The sequence below is a fragment of the Macrobrachium rosenbergii genome, chromosome 5, assembly GCF_040412425.1.
Source record: "Macrobrachium rosenbergii isolate ZJJX-2024 chromosome 5, ASM4041242v1, whole genome shotgun sequence".
NCBI classification, from domain to species: domain Eukaryota; kingdom Metazoa; phylum Arthropoda; class Malacostraca; order Decapoda; family Palaemonidae; genus Macrobrachium; species Macrobrachium rosenbergii.
In genome coordinates this window covers 66,082,386-66,102,391 of record NC_089745.1, presented here as the reverse complement: position 1 = coordinate 66,102,391, position 20,006 = coordinate 66,082,386, and the positions used below count along the sequence as shown (strand labels likewise).

The following is a 20,006-nucleotide window of genomic DNA, read 5'->3' as shown; positions in this document are numbered from 1 at the left end:
ACAATAAGTTTCCAAGTACAGCTATGTTATCATGTGAAAATTAGAACTACGAGTGATTGAGGATTATATATATAAGTGCATGAAAAACAGGAACATGTACTACAAACAAAAATATAAAAAACATAATTTAGAGAAACACCTGTAGAAAAGAGACATACCAGTGACTATGATATACAAAACTAGGAGCAAGGGAGAAACAGGACAAATTACTTTTGTGAAGACAGAAAAATAACCATGAAAACAAACAGTACACACAGTATTCATTATGATCCTTGTCATTGAAGGACAAAGTTCTAAAGGTCCTAAACGCTAAAAGTAACACTAACATAATAAAATAAACACAAGTTGGCAGTGAAAAATCTACAAAAAAATAGATTTTTCAGATTTCCTTGATGCAAGTACTGTACAAGCACAATTGGAAGTAAAATGTTGAGCCTCATATCCTGAAGTAAAAACTAGGTGTACAGGTTTGCAAATACCTTTTGTCATTTTTCTTTTGCAGTAAACTGAAACAACTCCCAAACTCTTGAAACATATGCCCAAGTAAATGCTCAAGGGTGAGAATATATACAATCATGACAACAAAACTATATATATATATATATATATTTGTGCTCAAAACTGAAACTGCAGATTGACACAAAAAATATTGAAAATCAACATGCACTGAGAATGGTTGCACATTAAAAATATTTTTGTCAGAAAATCTAAAAGTATAACTTTAAAATGTGAAAATTTAAAGATAAATAAATAAGCAATTTCTTTGGGAATAAAAATGGAGAGCATATGCCAAAACACTGTGCAAGGAAAACTTAAGTACTGCACTGCAATAGAGCACAAGGAAGATCTAAAGAAAATGATGGAAGTATTTTGGCCACTAATTGCAGAGAAACTTAGAAACAGTAATGATTTATTTTTACTGTCTTCCACCCACTGTATCTGGCTTTTATGTAAATAACCAACTAAACCATTAAAATGAATATGGAAAAAAATACAGGAGTCACAGTTCACCCACTGATGTTCTTGTTTACTGAAAATTAACCTCTTTTTATAATGCAAATTTACAGTCAATTCCAAGCATCCAGAGTAGGAAAGAGGAAGGGTGGGGACTCTCATGGTAAAAATATTAGCCTCTGAGATGCGTGAAAAAGACAAAAGACAGAGTACGGATCCTTACAAAGTTCTTAACTTTGGAAAACGTGTTTGTGACATTCAATGAATGCCTTAAAAATACTTACAGGCTAAAAAGGTAGAAAGCAATGACACTGACATTTACATGAAATTAACAGTTGTTTGGATGGACCTTAAGTGTACATTACAGTATATATAAATTAAATGAAATCATGGGCTATACAGAACCCACTTATCACTTAACAACATATTTGGTTCAGATCATCAAGTTACAACACTTGCATTTGCTAGCTGTAAAAACAGCCAGTCATATATAATATATATATTTTTATATATATTTGTATATACAATTAGAGGTGCATATGAAAGAGAAAACTTCCTGTTATCTCATGACAATACACATTAATTATAAAAAAAACTATACCTTACACAAAAGGGACAGCCAAGAATATCATCCATCTTTTGCATAATTTGGCTACCTTTCATAAGGGGGTTTCACCAAGTCTATTTGGGAATTACCTAGATACTTCTGTGTTATCAACACATTTCGGCAAAGTGCACACCTATGCACTATCTAGCCACACAATATCATTAGGTTAATATCCTTGATTAATTTTAGTCTCAAGGGCCCAAATGGTTTGCTTTTTAAAAATCCTTCTACTCATTAAAATAAAAGATCTCAACTTATTACTATAGTGCAGAATCATCTGCTTTAAACTTTTTAACAGCCACCGGTGATCTGTTGTCAGAAGCTGGTCTTCGCATAACAATTTTTGGGCCTCCTCCAGCACTATTTCCAGTCACAGAATCTGGAAATGAATTAAATTTCAAGATCCATAAGTCTTCCAAATATTTATACAATAAAGAACAAGTCTTACAAAAGTTATGTAACAAAGAACTGACAGGTACTTCAACAATGAGTCAACATTAAGAAAATCCTGGATATCCATGTAATTTTATATTGGCAACATTTGGTTTTAGAACACTTTATAATACACTGTACAGGTGATCTCACCTCACATACCAACATTAAATTTTGTAATTACTACTATTATTATTAATGTTTTGACTATCACATTTTAAAAATTAAAATCAAACACAGGAATATACTACAACTCTTGGAAGAAATGTACTACAACCTTTGGATGTTTACTAATAGTAAACTTGATAGATACAGTATGGTGAAATTTTGCATTTGAAAAATTTCATAACTTTAAAATATTGGAGAGAGAGAGAGAGAGAGAGAGAGAGAGAGAGAGAGAGAGAGAGAGAGAGAGAGAGAAAAAAAAGTTTTGACATAGGAAAAACCTATTTTTGGTACCTGCTGTGAGCCCTCAAAGGAGTTACTCTCAGGGTCCCAAGAGGGGCTCCATAAGATAGACTAACCAATTTCAAAGAATTCTCTTCTAGTTGGTCTTGCCCCACATAGTGACTCAAGACAAGAGGGCTCTTTCTCTTATTTACAACAGCTGCCTAGGTTCAATTCCCATTCCTTACCTGCAGCTGTGGTAACAACGCCCAGCACGTCGGCCATCTATCATGGCAACAATACACTACACGTCAGCCCTTTCACTCATTACCCTTTTTCAGGTCTACGCAAGATAATTATTCACCCAAGTCCCATGCCTTTTAGTCAGGGAAAATGGGTAGGTTTGAGGACTCGCATAGGCTACCAACAATAGGCTTTTCCTGTGTCAAAACCTGTTTTTTGATAGCATAACCACTGTTCATCCTCAGAGCTTACAAAAGAAACTGACAGGTGACAAAATGGCTTAGCCCTAAAAATTCAATTCCAACAACCCAGATCAAATTTCAGTCAAGGTTAAGCCACAAGTTATAAACCACATTCTTTATTCCAGATACCCATACAGTTTGGCAACAAAGAACATGAAACTTAACAAGAACTTAATTAAGACGTAGTTCTGAAGTGACTTACCTAAATATGCTGGGTTTGGTCGCGGTATTGTTGCGCCTTTCCCAGCAATATCTTAGCATAACCACCACATCAAGAAGACCCCTGGCTTCCCACCATAGCGCCTATGAGGTCAGGACTTACCATACCACCTACTGATACACATTGCAGTCAAATTTGTTTGAGCTTGTGGCAATAATGTTTTAGGAATACTATATTTCTGATGACCACCCTGTACACTTGGAGACTTTTTCCAAAAGAAGAATTTCTGGAGAAAGCTAATTATGTACTCACCTTCCAGATATCATGCGACTTAGGAAAGGAGTGGGGTCCACCTTCTGAATAAGGGACACTAAAATTATTCTCAGCCCATGTAGAGGGTGAGAAAATTGGACCCTCTGGGATCTTTGCTGTGACCTCTAGGTAAAACTTACGTTCTTGAACCGGGCATAATGTTTTTTCTGTCAAATTGTGTTCCCTTATCAGAATAGCTGATTTTCTCTTTAAAGGGTTCTCATTCTTGGCCTGGGGAAAATAATAAATAACGGCTAACTGTACGAGTGATGTAGCTTGTCCCCCGTCTAAGGGAGCCCAGTTTACTAATGCGAGCTCCTGATACCAAAGCAGTCAAGAAGATTGCCTTTTGCAGCACGTGAGTTGTATTTGTATTGGGCCCACTGAACTGAGGGTTGACAGAAGTCTAAGCACCTTATTCAGGGGCCAGGTAATGGGAACTTTGCAGGAGCAGGTGTTTGCAATGCAAAAAACCAGAGAAAGGAAGTAACAATTTCTATGTTAGAATCAATATAAAATCCATAAAGCATGGGTTCCAACAATTCTGCTTTATATGTCATGATTGTTGTAACAGCAAGACACTTGTCTTCAAAAAGATATATATGTAGAAGTGTTTCAACTGGGCTCTCAGCATGGATATAATCTGACCTTACTTTCCATGAGGACCGGTACTGTCGAAGAGATGATGTTTGTAGTTCCTGCACTAGGTACATAATAATGTTGGGTGAATAATTTTCATGGTAGACAAGATTTTAAAAATCCACACGTGAAAGTCTCGGCTCAGAAAGGAGGATGCCTACTAGGATACAACAGCGGACGGTAATGGAATTGAATTCTTTGCCCATTGTTGATGCAATAGGAACCAACGACTGGCCAATTTGGGGCTATTAGGTCCCGTTGAAGGTTAGGAGTTTGTTCACAACCTTCGAAATCTGGGACAATGGAGGAAAAAGGTATATTGTCCTCCATTTGTTCCAGTCTTGTAGGAATGCATCTCTTGCTATGGCTTGAGTGTCCAGGTTCAGACATGTACTAAGTTGGTGGTTCTTACATGTGGCAAACAGCTCCACTTCTGGATGTGGAAGCACATTGGCAATTAGTTAAGATTGTCTAACATCCACTCGGTCGAGGCTGTTGTACAGTGTTCCTTGACAGAGAGTCTACTATTACACTGATCAACTTTCACTGGCATAAATTTTACATATATGTAAAAAGGCTCTGACATTTTAAGACTTGAAAGTTTACATGATTATTTAATTAACAAGCGAGATGGTGCGCACTTTGCCATGCTGGGCAGGAGGGCAGTCTTTGAAGCATTCTTCAGCTCCTGAAGCATTTCTGGAGAAATGCCCATTGGATTGCAACATCTTAAATTCTTTATGACTCCAGGATCCTGTGAAGCTGTCTTCAGCTCCTGTCGGATCTTCAAAGCCTTTCATCTCCAGGAAGGACTAAATCATTAATAATAACCTGTATCAGATTCCTAACACAAGGGTAAGGAAAAATGAAAAATTAAAAAAATACATTGTTTCAAAATAAATCATCAGCACAAAGTATACAATGCAAACACTAATATCCTTAATTGCTTTGAAGTCCCATGACAAAAGAGCTTCACTTGGACAATCAGTCTGCAGTGACCGAAAAGATGATTCACCTTCTGAGAATCTTCTGGACTTAACTTGGAATTCTTTAGCAGCCTCAAGTCAGTGTAACAATGTTGCCGTTGAAGAAGACTTGCTGAGATCATGGGGCCAAGGGTTTTGCTGCCGATATTTTAATTTCTTTTGGGCTATGCCATCAGCTACCTTTTAGAGCAGGCAAGAGGCACTGATCCACAACAATGCAGGAGCTTAAAATGCATGACCTTGAAGGGACCAGTGCCTTCAAACACATCGCCTCCTTCAGACATGACTTTGTCCCTTGTATACCTTCATATAACGTTCTCTTGAATTCTTAAAGACTCCAGGATCCTGTGAAGCCGTCTCCAGCTCCTGTCAGGTCCGTTTCACCCGAAGAAATCTTCGAAGCCTTTCATCTCCAGGAAGGACCAAATCCCATTCCTTCTCAGGCCTGGAGATCATCTTGAAGCTTTCGGAAGCCCCAAAAGCCTCCTAAATTCACTTCCAAGAACATTGGCTTCCCCCAAAGAAATTTTCGAAGCCTTTCATCTGCATAAAACTCTGTTCTTTAGCACTGTGCAAGAAATCCAAAGGCTACAGAGCCTGTAGATTGTTTGAAGCCTTCAGAAGCCCAAGAGCCTCTGGATTTCCCAGAAGCCTTTGGAATCCCTTGAAGCCTTTGGAATCCCTTGAAGCCTTTGGAATTCCCAGAAGCCTTTGCATTTCCCAGATTCCCTATTTTCACCCCAGAGAGGATAAGCTCCACTTGGAAATTATTATTATAGATAGATAAAGGGATATTACCTAATCAGAACTAAGAGAATAACATACACAATGCAAGAGAGAAAGATAAGTAATCAGACACAGAAATTTATGATTGCTTGCAGCAGTGCATTTACATGTAATGTACAAATGACATGAAAACATGTTAATGTACTGATTTTCACTACAGCATAATGTCTGTTAATTTTTTGGTTACATGTAAATTTGCAGCTTCTGTGAGCAATCATTTTAATGTATATCTGTCAGCGTACTCCCTCTTAATCTCTTGCCTTGAGTCATTTTATTCCAAGTTTTTATAAAATTCCTTAAAAAATGTGATGAATAAAACTATTTATCAATAATTAACGTGCACTGCACTGCATATTTAACCATGTTTCAACTAATATACAAACAATCACCCAAGCTAAAGTAGCTTATGTTTTTAGGAGTGAAATGATTTGGCAAATTGTTCATTGCCATGCCACACCAAATAAAAAACATTGCTGCAACATTCTCTCTCTCTCTCTCTCTATGTTTATTAGATTTTTAAAGTGGAGATGCCTGACTATAGTGCAAAATTGGCATCTCTCAATACTGACACAATTGGCAGAAAATTGTATTATATACATATACTGAAAAGTAGTGCACATGGTACTTTTCTTATAATAATATTTTATAATTCCTACTTATACTGCTACATTCCTTGCTGTATAGTATTTACAAGTTACAAGGCTCTTTTAATAATTTATTCAAAAGACGACACATAGCAAGCGGGAAGAAAAAACTTGACAGAATTGTACATAACTGTTCTAAGGGCTCTGGAGTTTTGTCAAGGGAATACTATTGAGCCTTCAGTACTTAATGGATTTCCCATAGTAACTAACAATAACAGACTTATTGATCTTTTGCAAATGTAGCTCTAACGATGTTGCTTCATTCAGCTTAAGATTTCAAGTGTTTTGTGTCACTGTGGGAGAGATGGTTCACAACTTGTGACAAGAAAAGATTTAATTTTGGTGAACTTGAAAACTCATGCAAATTCTGAGCTCTCCATGAATCTGAATCTAAGCTTCTTGATACAGTACAGTTGGATGCTGAATTATCTGCTGTATTTGGCTTCCATAACCCAAAATACATTGAACAATTGCCTTCTACAAATAACATCATGGTTGATCAGTAAGCTCCCAAAATTGTGTGTGGTAGCAGTTTAACACATTTTAACTTTTGCTTTTATGTACGCAATGTGTTCCAGTTCAAGTACATATCTAAAATTAAATCCAAAAATCTTACAGTTTGAGAGATTGGTATTATATTGTTTACCATTTTTAGTTCAATATCATAATTCTTTTTTCACCTGATTTGCTAAAAAAAAACTATGCCTTTCATTTTTTCTTGATAAAATAGGAGGCCTTCTAACAAGCTCTGGTATTTATTTTCATGATGGCAATATCAAAAACATATTAGGCATATAAGTTAGAGGCAGTGTAGAATAATGCAGTCGTCCATAAATAAGATGCCTAATTTCAAATTGTTGTATGTGATTTGTAATGCTATTAATAGCTAACAAGAAAATTCATTGCAGGTGGTAACTTTTTTTCCAATTTGTGATCATCTATATAATATTACACTTGGAAAAGTTTATCGGTTATCAAATTTTGTCTGCTAGGGGCAAGTGGCTTAAGATACTGCCAACATACTCAATACACCTTCATTCAAATCCATGTCCAATGTGGCCTTCAAAGTGACATAATGGGTTGGGTGCAGACCTAATTTTCTAAGATCCAATATGGGTTTGGGAGATTGTTTGCTTGCTAATGTCATGAGTCTTCTATTATAGTTTTTTCTTGACAACTTTCCTTCCACTGGAAATAGTGAGGAGTGTATTTTTTTTTTTAGACTTACGGCACCAAGTCATCCATCCCCGTCATTAAGGGTTATAGATCAACATTGGCCTTGGTTTTCATACATAAACATAGACTTGTTTTATGATAAGGATCAAGGATCTACTTGGATAATTATAGTCTATTTCATTCCATCTGCCCGCTCATTAATGTAAGTTTTAGGTAGATGTGACAATATGCATAGCTAGCTCTTTTTGTCTGACAATAATGTTTCTGATATTGTTGGCTTACTGGGATAAAAATGCAAACTGTTTCTTCAGTAACACATCTGAATGCTTATATTTGCAAAAACCCTCACACCTTTTATAGATCATAAACATGCCGATTTATATCAGTACAGTAATATAATACGAGCACATAAACAGCAAACTTGTATTAAATAGTCTATGCAGGTCAAACAAATGAACAATGGGAAATCAATAATTGTTTCATCTCACTGTAAGTAAATACAAAGACATCTGGCTTTGCAAGTACGAATAAAAAGCATTTTAATAATTTTTTGCATGTAAATTACAAGAGTAGGCTAATAAGCAAAATAGCATGATCTGTAGTCTGCGATGCTGTTAGTGGGAGGGTGAATAGAACAGCCACAGCAAGGCTGGAAGGAAGGGAATTTCAGATAATATATGGCAATATTGTGGTTTTCAATTCAGAATACCTTGCATGTTCATGTAATTTCCTCTTGAGTATACAAATCATTATAATACTCAGTGACTGGGCACTTACCAAGCAAAAGCTTGAAATCTCATGGGTTCCTGTCATCCTTATTGTGTTAATGACATACATATGGCATAGGGATGGCCTACGCTTTTTTTTCTTTTATTGTAAGGCATTAGGAATGATCCTTAGATAAAATAATAAAAGTTGCAATGAGAAAGTAATTCTGACTGTCATTGTCCCTAAAAGAAGGCCAGTAAAATAAAATATCTGGAAAATCAATATCATAGGCCTAGCTTTCATTTGTCCATGGTTCCTGTTCAAGTGGTCAACACCATTGCAGGCTATTTTTCCAGTTTTTGGACATGACTACAACTTTGGTATCATAATATAATATATTAACTTCATTTTTAAATGTATATACTAATGAAATTGTACACAGAATATAGTTTGAATAAGTAAATCTAATAAATAGAACAGTTTGTATACATATGTCTGTGTAAAATGGGCTATACAAGAGATAAAACTTAATTACAGAAAGCCATCTTTCAATCATGACTGATTTGAATTAGACAATCTGATACAGGCTTATCTTTTGAATGCCTGTATTGGCATATTATCAATACAAACTGACATTTTTACGAATTATATACGATGGTGTGAGGGTTCTTATAATAAGTTTTAATATTTATCACATTAAGCCAATATTGGAAATGCTGATTGGTCAATCACTTGTTACACATGCACATGTGCCACATCTTCACCTGTGGGTGGACAAATAAGATGAAACTAACTATAGTCTTTGAGAAATTGTGGTTCCTAAAAAATATTTGATACTTCCTTTTGAACTTGTTACTGCCACACATGCGAGTGAAATAGAAGCTTGGTCAGCTAAGGTGGGATTATACTGGCAATGGTATTCTAACTTTTTACCACTGTTTAACCACTGTTTAGGATAAAGAATGATTTTAAGTGTAGAGCATTTACCTGATCTGTTTCAGTCTCTAACCTAGAAAGGACTAGATGTGGCGTAATTAAATTATTGTGTGGCAGTAAGAAACAAAGACTACATCTAACAAAGCAATCTATTATTTAATTAAAGAACTGAAGCAACTCATGCTAATTTATAGGATGAACATCTACCTTTAATTAGTGTAATAAAAGCTGCAGCTACATTTTTCAACTTTATTAAGAATTTATCTTTAATTGATGTAATGAATGCTCCTCTGTGGAGGTACAATTCAGTAGCAATTCACATACTGAAAATTGTATTTTAAGCCCTTTGCCTGCTGCAGCTTAAACCCCAAGGGCAGTCACTACTTTCCTAAAATCCTGGTTTATTTTGATCTGTGAGGTATACAAAGGTACTGACTACATGAGCAGCATAACTTCTCAGCGAGATATTTTTGGTTTTATTGGTTGTCTTTGTTGTATAATTGAAACCCATGGCACCTAGTGAGTCTCTCAATATAATTGTTACCTGTAGCTAGAATAGCCCTGATAATACCATTAGCTCTGATGAGGCATTAATTAACTCTGAACATTCCTTATCAGACAAGAGTTTCATATGGATGGTGTTGTTTCACTTTTTCCAGTTGTGTTGTTTGGCTGTTAAAGACACACTAGCCCTCCACCCACATCAGCTAGACGAATGTTTGGTAAGTTTGACTGATTTATGAATTTTCATAATAAAATCATTTTAATGCTTACTAAAAATTCATCAACCCTCCCAACCTTCCCACAACCTAGCGGGCAAAGAAAAGAATGACTGGAAAACTGAAAATTCACTTGAGCAACCTGCAAGTGAGAAGGTAGAAAACAGACAGCCTACTAACCCAACCAGGCATAAATACAATTCTTTCTTTGGCACATCAGTAAACTTATGGCTAGATGTTAAGTACTGAAATAATTTCATTTTGAAAATTCCTATACAATATTAACAATTCTCTTAATTTATGCAGTAGCAAATTAAGAACAGTACTGCCCTCATCTAGCACTTCACTTAGAATAAGGCGCAGTAAATCAGTTAGAGAAATATAATAATGAAAGGAACTACCAAAAAAAATTTATTGCAACACAAAAAGTTTCATAAAAAGCTACATGCAATGAAATTAAGAATGAACAAATTAGTCAACATTTCAAAAATAAGACTACAATCAAATTAACTTACCTTGTAACCATCTCACTTGTGTAGCAGGACCATAACCTTTGTCATTCCTTGCTGCTATTCTAAATATAATGGCAGGTTTGTTTGTGGTGTCAATATGAGCTGCTGCTAGCTGTGTATTTAAAACTGTACACTGATTGATGGCGCCACAATATACACGCATGAATGCCAAGTGAGCACCACCACTGCCAGTCTCCTGTAACACAATTTGCCTCTTAATAGTCACACACTATTTTGTAATGATTACATAATTACTTCATTTCAATTATCAGACTATGAAAATACAAGGGAGGCTAAATATAAATACTAAGAATGCCAAGAAAATTATAAGGTAAACACAATACAGTAACTGAAAATTCATTGAGTAGTTTATTTTTATGGTTTGAAAAGTTAATAATTGAAAGTTGTAATTTGGACAAAAAAGACTAAAACAAAATTCTTTGATCACCACAGCTAGTTCTGGCAATAAGAGCACTTTGGTGACCCTGAAAAATAGGACTAAAGACCTACTCCACAGCTACTGACAAGGTCTCACTCCTAAATGACAAATAATCTTAAGTTTTCTTACTTTCCCCACCTGCTGCTGGGTAGCTGCATTTCTGATGGCCAAGTATACTGAATATTCTACAATGTCTCCAGCTGCATTTTGAGGTGGCTCCCAAGATAAATGTGCTCCTTCAGAGGATTTTGAAATTTTGATAGCTGATGGAGCACCAGGGTATCCTGGTAAACATGTCTTAAAGGCAGACACTTCACTCCAAGCCCCTCTGCCACAAGCATTGATTCCTGCAACTCTAAATTTATATGCAGTACCTGGCTGTAGCTTGACCTCTATGCCACTTGCTTTCCTTTCAGTGACTTCACCTTCGGCATCAGTGTAAGATTCATTCTTGTGGGAATCACTTTCACTAGGTAAATAATAGGCCTGTACAGTACACACAATCCCTCTTATTATTCCCACATCATACCATTCGGTCTCTGGCTTCTTTAGTTCACCCTGTAAAGAAATTTATACAAATCAAAATATTCCTGGTTAAAGGTATTAATGTGAGAATTTATCATACCAATCTGATTTACTTAATTTCTAACCTAACATATTCTCTCAAAACATTCTAGTACCACTTAATTCTAAAATGCTTTATAAGAAAATCACTTACTGGCTCTTGCTTAATGCCATTTGCAAGAGTAGTAGTTGTATCTTCAGTCTTTATGGCTGTTGTTGTACTCATAGAGGAATTAATAGCTGCAGATGCCAAGGTAGCTAAAGGATCTGTGGTCTCCCCACCTTCACCACTTGAAGTACTTGCATTATTGATCTCTCCAGTATTTTCTGTTGTATCCATTGGCTCTTGCTTAATTGTACTTTCTCCATTGTCATTTGAGGCTGTGTTAGTTCCTTCAACTTTCTTTACTTCGGTATCTTCCATTACTTCTGTACTTACATTAGATTTTGCAGCTTCAGAAGATGGCGTGCCTTCCACGATTTGTCCTTCTGACAAGTTTTGTGCTGAACTACTGGCTGCATCATTCTGGTCTTGGGAAGATGAGGCTACTGCAGCTGTCTGCTCAGTCTGCTCACCCTCCCCTGTTGGCATAATAAGGCCAGCTTCTGCTGCCAAGGCTGCTAAAGCAGCATCTGAGGTCACAGGTCCATCTCCAGAACCAGTGATTGAAGTGGAAGGCTGATTTGCAGATGAAGTAGTTGTGCAACTCGAAGAAGTTGCAGTTGAATTTGCACTGTTACTTGCTTGCGAAGTCACCAGAGTTACAGTTTTCTGGCCACCCGCAGTTGTTACTTGTACTGTTACAGGTTTACCTCCAATAGTCAATGCCTGCAAAAAACAATCTTCATAAGGAAGTACCACTGAATTTTAAGCTCCATATGATAACCTTACATGATAATTTTATCAATCTTACTGAATAATTAACTTAATGGAAGGAATTCAAAATAGTGAAAGAGACATGAGGTTTTCCAACATACTGTACTGTGGAAAACCTGTTAAAAAAGGAACTTTAAATCTCATAAACAACCAAAGAAGAAACTGATTTAGTCAAATGTGTACTCAATTTATCAAATAAAGCCTGTACAACAATGACGACTTAAAAAACAAAGCATGAATGCGACTTAAAAGCCACTAACTAATGGTTGAAACTTTACAAAATTAGTCAATAGCCTGTAACATTATTAGAATTTCTTTGACTAAATAAACCTAATTGTTAATCTAGTAAATTTGGGGAAGCATGGTTAGTTAGTTATAAATGATTTGTTTAACCAGACCTCTGAACTCTTTTAGGTTCTTCTCGGGCTGGGAAAAGAATGGGAAAGAGTACATAAAAAAATTAAGTAGTTAACTAAATAAATAAATAATAAAAAAAAAGGGGAGGAAAAAAAAAAAAAAAAAAAAAAAAAAAAAAAAGGGGAAGATTATATTTTACTTATCAATTTAATTTTGTTTAGGAAGAGAATGATATTATTAATTGAAAAGTTATTACCTTCTGCTAGAATATCCTTTATTGATTTATTTTGTAAATAAGTCTTTCTTTCATGATGCCATCTGGGACAGTCAATCAAGATGTGTTTGATTGTTACTGGGATGTTACATCTTTCACAAGTTATTGGGTTTGAAAAGAGTTGACATCAGATGACCATGTGTGAGTCTGGAGTGTCCTATTCTGAGTCTTGTTAAAATAACCTCATTGATTCTTTGCTTTTGGGTAGAAGAATGCCATTTTTTAACTTCGTTCTTAATTTGTTTTAGTTTGTTTTGTGGGGGTATATTTGTCCAATCATTTTGCCAATCCCTATAAATTAAGGGTTTAACTGATGCTAGCACAAGGAAACTTGGAAATTCTTCAAATTGGTTAATAATTATATTTTACATTCATTATTGTTGAAGGGGATCTGTTTTGTATGAGAAGTGAAAAGGTAAAGTTAAAGAAGTTAGGACAATGAAGTGGGAAATGAGTGAAGTGTAAATGGCAGAAAGTCCAGCAGGAGCCAATGGGAACAAAAAACCTTTAAAATTATCCCTAGTGACCTGTGCAAGGCAAAGTGGTCCCTCTACAGGAACCCAGTCTCTCATATGCAGAAATGAATTAGGAACAGATATGGCTACAATATTAAATACGATGAAAGTTTAATTAATTTCTGATGAGTCTAAATCTCACCTTATGTAACATGGTTTCAAGAAGAAAATTTCATAATTTAACTATTTCATCTTGCTTGGTTATGTGAAAAGACCTCAGTAAATTTCACAAACTAGTCATGATATACAGTATAAACTAGAAATAGGACTTACTTGAAGTATGCCTAAAAAATTTCTCAACCTATCCATATGTTGCATAAAACGAGGTCTCTGTCATACAAGTTAGGTGCATAAAATGAGTACGATTAAAAGCATTGTGGAATTATATGAGAACTTTAAAACTCACATGGAGGCTTCAAAAAAATTCTGAACATTTTCAAATATCACTGAACAATAAAGGAGAGATTACTACAGATGTCACACCACAGTATTTTATCTAATCACTAGACAGGACCAGAAACACATGGAGGAACTAATTTAACTATCCCAAAAATTGCAATAATACAAAGAAAGCAAAAACCTCTATCACTGACCACTGAGCAAATTCAATTAATTCTCACAGTGTTGACTTAGACCTTTACTTCAAAACCACAAGACTAAAAAATGTACCGATGAGGGATGTACATAAGGAAATGGTTTAAATACTGGGCACAAAAAATGTACCACGTATGCAGGAAGCACATTTAAATTCCACTAGCAATATTTTGAATTTGGTTTTCGAAACTAAAGAACACTGGTTTAGATAATACCTATTCTAACAATACTTCTCCGTTTATTCTACTGTGACCACTACTTATTACAAAAGCTCTTTTCATGAAAAGAACACATTTATGACCACATATGTGTCCTGAATGCTTTCAGGTTCACCAGCATTTTGTCTGTCAGGCAGAAGGTAGTCTTGCTATGCATAAGTCAATTCCTCGTTGGACGAGTTGGTAGAGTTCTTGGCTAGCACTCTGCTAGGCCCGAGTTCGAGTCTCAGGCCGGTCAATGAAGAATTAGAGAAATTTATTTCTGGTGATAGAAATCATTTCTCGGTATAATGTGTTTCAGATTCCACAGTAAGCTGTAGGTCCCATTGCTAGGTAACCAATTGGTTCTTAGCCATGTAAAATAAGTCTAATCCTTCGGGCCAGCCCTAGGAGAGCTGTTAATCAACTCAGTGGTCTGGTTAAACTAAGGTATACTTAACTTATGCACAAGTCCTCCAATCCTGAGGTATGTGTAAACAAATCACTTCACTTTTCAGGTAAACTGTTAGTGAGGCAGCAAAATTCAAGGGGCTGGGAAGATAACACCTATTCTAACAATACTCCTCCATTTCTACTATGACCACTACTTTTTTATTACAAAAGCTCTTTTCATTAAAAAATTTATATCCATATTGGAATCCTGAATGCTTTCAGGTTCACCAGCATTTTGTCTAGTCAGACAGAAGGCAGTTTTCCTATGCACAAGAACAACCTCACTTTTCAGGTAAACTTTATGCACAAAAACAACCTCACTCTTCAAGTAAACTTTATGCACAAGAACAACCTCACTTTTCAGGTAAACTTTAGTATGAAAAAATTGGTTCTGTGTTACAAGAACTGCATGTTTCTGATATAAGTGAACCGAGCCCAAAGTTTTTGTTACAAAAACACCGTGTTTGTGACATAGGTGAACAGAGCCCAAAGAAGAGTTGTTATCCCTCATCAAGGCTCAAGGCTAACAGCTACTGCCAAGTTTCTTACTAAAATCCTTACAAGAAGAGGAATGGTAAAGGACAAAATTCTTTCCTTGGTCATTTTCCCTTACAATCCCAATCACTATTGGCAATAGGAGCAGACATAGCTGGCAGACTCTGTGATGAAGCAGTGATAAGAATGCTGGTATCACTTCAAGCACCCTTTTTGCTTGACAGTGACACCTATGAAAAGACTTGACATAAGTGCAAGTGGTCACTGATGCCAGGACATCAGAAGAGGGTAATCATGGCAGAATGGGGCCAGTGGAACGTCTTCAAACTACAGCAGGTGGCACAGGTGTGTCAAAATTTGGCAAGTGGTCATATTTGGTACAGGCTATCATTGATGCAGAAGGTACTGCTGGAGATGTTTGTCACTTAACAAGGCACAGTCACTGCAGGAGGAGGTGTAACAGTCACACTGATCATGACTCAGATGTGTTTGAATGTGAATTATAAAAGTTCACTGGCAGTCACATCTGCAGGACAAACATGGCACAGTCACTACAGGAGGAGGTGTACACAATCACTACAGGAGGAGGTGTAACAGTCACAGTGAACATGACTCAGATGTGTCTGAATGTGAATCATGAAAGTTTCACTGGCAATCACATCTGCAGGACAAGCAATAAGCAGAACATGGGTTGAACATGTAGGCTGGTAAATTGAAAATTCAGGATTTGAGCATACAGGTAAAGTACTGACAAGGCAGGTGAGTTGTGGACATCACAGGCAGCATGGAATGGCACTCTTTTTATCTTAATTAAAGAAAGTTTTTATAAAATAAAACATGTTCATACAAACCTAATAATCATAAAAAAAACCTTTCTTCCAAACAATGGCTCTCCAGTCACACCCACTGTAAATGCCTAAACCAAGCACAAAACATTCCCAGCAGTAGTTATTCTCGTGTGCTTCAGCAGTGTTCAAGCATTTTCTGTAATGCTTTCCAAAGATTAAGCTATTTTTGCATTTTGTGTGTTGTGCCATCCATTTTCATCATCTTTCCATCTTTATTCTTCAAGGTAACTGGTAGTTTGTAGTGGTTTTTCATTTTAGTGGTTTTTCATTTTATAAAGTAAAGTTTGCTTCTAGGTTTGGTGACCCTTGTTGCTAAGACCTGTAATTACTGTTACTAGTTTTCATAACTTTTAAGTTATGTTTCTTTCTGTTTAATTCCTGGAACTGCTTTCTAGGATTTTAATCATGGCATCAATTTTCCCAAAGATGAATCACTCTTTTTATCACTTACTGAGCATGTTTCGGGCTGAAATGATGACTAATGACAGAATACAGGAAATAAATTATGAATAAATACTGATACATGTATAATGATCCTCTGTGAAGAAAACACCTTGGAAACTGAACAGTTCTATCAACATCATTGCAGGATACCTGAGGTCATTAGCTAAAACATACCAGAATCTCAGAAGGGGAGCACACATTTTGAGACTACACCCATTCTATGAACAGACAAAAAGATGGGTGAACCTGGGTAAATTCAGGACACGTGGGAAAATGTGAAAAATCAATGAGGAAATTTTTTTAGGGTATCTGAACTGTCAAAATATGCTACTACACAACTAACAAAAGATAAAATTACTTTCAATAATTTTATTTTACTACTGCAAAATTATAAAATCTGAAGGGATGAGGACTGGAGTCTTACAAAGGAACACAACTTCCTACATCTATGATCCCTCAAAAGATTATATATAATGCTATAAACTATAGCCCAAAATAATGTATAGTTCATGTTTTGAAACAATTCTGTAATGTTCTTTTTAACAAACAAACCTTTAACTACGCCAAGTAAACAATACCTGCTGCAGTACAGTTTAAAAATATACAAACCTGCCATTCATGTGTGTGAAACCTTAAAAAATAAACTGTTAGGACTAGTATATCCGACGCATCTGGAAAAAATTGTTATGTGCTACTTCTGTTGCCATTTATGGACTTTCAACAGGCATCTGAGTACAGAGATCAAAGGCAATTTATTTCCTCAATATGAAAAAGCAGATGTAGATTCTAAAATTACTTTTCATTCCATCAGATTAAAACAATACAGAACCTGCAACATTTAACAATTTCTGTAAACAAAAAACATAACCACTACATAACAAGTGTGGGTGTTACAACAAAATTGCCTTACTTTGTACTCTCACTCCCAGTGTGCCAACTAAGATCAATTTCAGGACTTTCATAACTAGTCTATCCCAAAATACAGGCTTTGTTAAATGAGAACTGGGAACACTTACAGAAATTCTTATGATAATTATCTAAAATACTTAACTTGCACATTTTAATGTGAATTTCCAAAGTGTCTATGTACAAAACTGACAAAAGTTCACTAAAATAAGAGACTGAAAGGTGTATATTTAGCATCAGTCATTAGCTTACAAGGTTATTAAGTGTAAAAGAACTAATACTACAAGGTGATTCTTATACTTTGGCAGGGACATGACAAACATTCAAGAAATCAATGTCAATATACAAACTATGTTGCAAATATGTCCTATTATCTTAGACAACAATTTCTGATTTGTAAATAAAAATAATTTACCTTATTAAAACTTAGACCTACAAATAGATGAGAATTAAAAAAATTTAAAACTGATCATTATTTTAAGTGCAGAACCAAATGTAACCCCAAAGAACAAGGCAAAAACTAGTTTAAAAAATCAATGTCACTGCCAATCACCTTTACTGGGAATATATTTGGATATATATGGGTTTCAATCTTTTAGTAATGTTAGTAAAATTATCAAACCTGAGACAGTGAGACAGTTGAAACTACCATTATTTAAAATTTCTCTATTTTTACTTAGTAAAAAATATTTACTTGCAAGGGAACTATTAAGTAATCAAATACTGTACCATCACACAAACAACCCATTTCTTTAATTTTTATATTTACTTGCAACTTTGCAAAATTCTTTACCATAAATTGTTCTCTGAAGTTGTTATTTTTCCATTAAATGATTTGCCAACTCTAACCCATGGAGACATATTAGAAATCACTTTGATCCCTTATTATTTCATTGTACTTCCTGATCCTGTATCCCTAAGTGACATACACACAGATTAATTTGATATCTTCCTAATAATTTTTGTAAAAAAAAAAAAAAAGAGTAATAGGATACAAAGATACTGAATAAAAATATGATAACTGTATATCTATAAAACTACTGTTGCTTTCTTCCCCAACATTAAAATGCAATTATACAACCAACTGAATGCCTTATTGTCATTTGGACAGTCATTTAGCTTGGATGTAATTATGAAACACAACATACACATCCCATCAACTTTAAATTTTCCCCTGGTTAATTCCTTATGATCCCTATGTTTCTGTCTTTTCCTTCAACTAAACTCCCCCAGTTATTTGTCATTAATAAGAAGTTTTAATCACCCTGACACTGTCCTCCAAGCATCTGGACCTTAATGAGATCGTGAAAAATGCTGCAATGTGTAAAAATGTTGCAATTTAAAAGTAAACTACTTTTAATTTTTCTCTTTGAATTAAAAATTAAAAAAATGTTTATAAATGCAATGTCCAAAAGTTTGCTCTCTGCAACATCCCTTGAACTACAGCTACATTATTTTGTACCTGCTGCTTTTTACCCATTTACACTAGTCTCTTCGCACCTAACTTTCCTATTTAACTTTACCTTTTATAATTTCCATCCTTTCTAAAGAACAAATCCTATGGCCAGACACTATGAGTCAATAAAAATATGACTTCTTTATAACAATAACAAAACTTCAACATGACTTGCCAATCATAATGCAAGAGTAAGTACCATAACCAGAGTTATGAAATTAACTTCTCATAAACCAGCATAAGTAGTGGTTATCCTACTAAACTCTTCTTAATGTAGGTAACTTGAAATTTCAGTAACAATTCCCACTCCACTTCAGAGACCCTACCTAAGTGGCGCTCAACATAAATGAACTAATTAAGCTTAACTCAAGGACACAATTCCTATATATATAAAAATGGGCTGCTTGTTATCTGGTGATAATAAACTGGGGACTGATGATAATGTGCTCACCTGCTGCCCTGATTGCAGCAAACCCTGGGCAGGAACAGCAATGATCTGGCCTGACCCAGTGTTGAGGAGAGTTGTGGTGGTACTAGGAGTGCCAGACTTGGCAGCTATGGTGACTGTCTTGGTGTTGGCACCAGCCTGCTGCCCTGCCTGCCCAGCCACTGTAATGGTCATGGGCTTTGTGACAGACTGGGTAGTTGTGCTGCCACTAGCACCCCCAGACGATACCACTACCATTTTCATACCACCACCACCAGCAGGCACCTACAACACCATTTAAGGGGACAACATTAATGTTAGGAAGTGTGATGGTAAGGGAAGGGACTATGTCTCAACTGTCTATCGTTCTGTGGATTTCTGAAGACAGGCTATTGTAAAATTAGTTTACCTACTAACCTGAGCAGTCTGTCCTCCAGCTAATGTAGTAGTAGTAGTGGTTTGTAGCGTTCTGATAGCAGAAGCAGTTGTTACAACTATAATTTGGGATGTTTGTGGTCTGATCCCACTTGCACCAGCTGCTCCAGGTTTGGTAATGACTATAGTCTGTTTTCCTCCAACAGTTGTAGTACCCAGCTAGAGAAACCCCAATAATACAGTTCTGCTTTATACATGGCTTTTCATCAGAAAGTTACAAAATAATATAACTGAAAATGAAAAGTTAGTTAACTACCTTTTAACCAATAATCTGATGAAAAA

At 35.7% G+C, this 20,006-nt stretch overlaps 1 protein-coding gene across 1 annotated transcript in view; it reads right to left on the bottom strand.

Moving 5' to 3' along the window:
* Positions 1–1,441: 1,441 nt before the first annotated feature.
* Hcf (Host cell factor) overlaps positions 1,442–20,006 on the bottom strand; it is a 96,046-nt gene continuing 77,481 nt past the window's right edge. Inside the window, exons 11-16 of the mRNA XM_067104524.1 lie at positions 19,707–19,883; positions 19,314–19,574; positions 11,601–12,275; positions 11,012–11,440; positions 10,447–10,639; positions 1,442–1,940 (exon numbers count right to left, since the gene is read on the bottom strand). Of these exons, the coding sequence (XP_066960625.1) occupies positions 1,822–1,940; positions 10,447–10,639; positions 11,012–11,440; positions 11,601–12,275; positions 19,314–19,574; positions 19,707–19,883 (1,854 nt within the window). The 3' untranslated portion in view covers positions 1,442–1,821. The remainder of the gene's footprint in view (positions 1,941–10,446; positions 10,640–11,011; positions 11,441–11,600; positions 12,276–19,313; positions 19,575–19,706; positions 19,884–20,006) is intronic.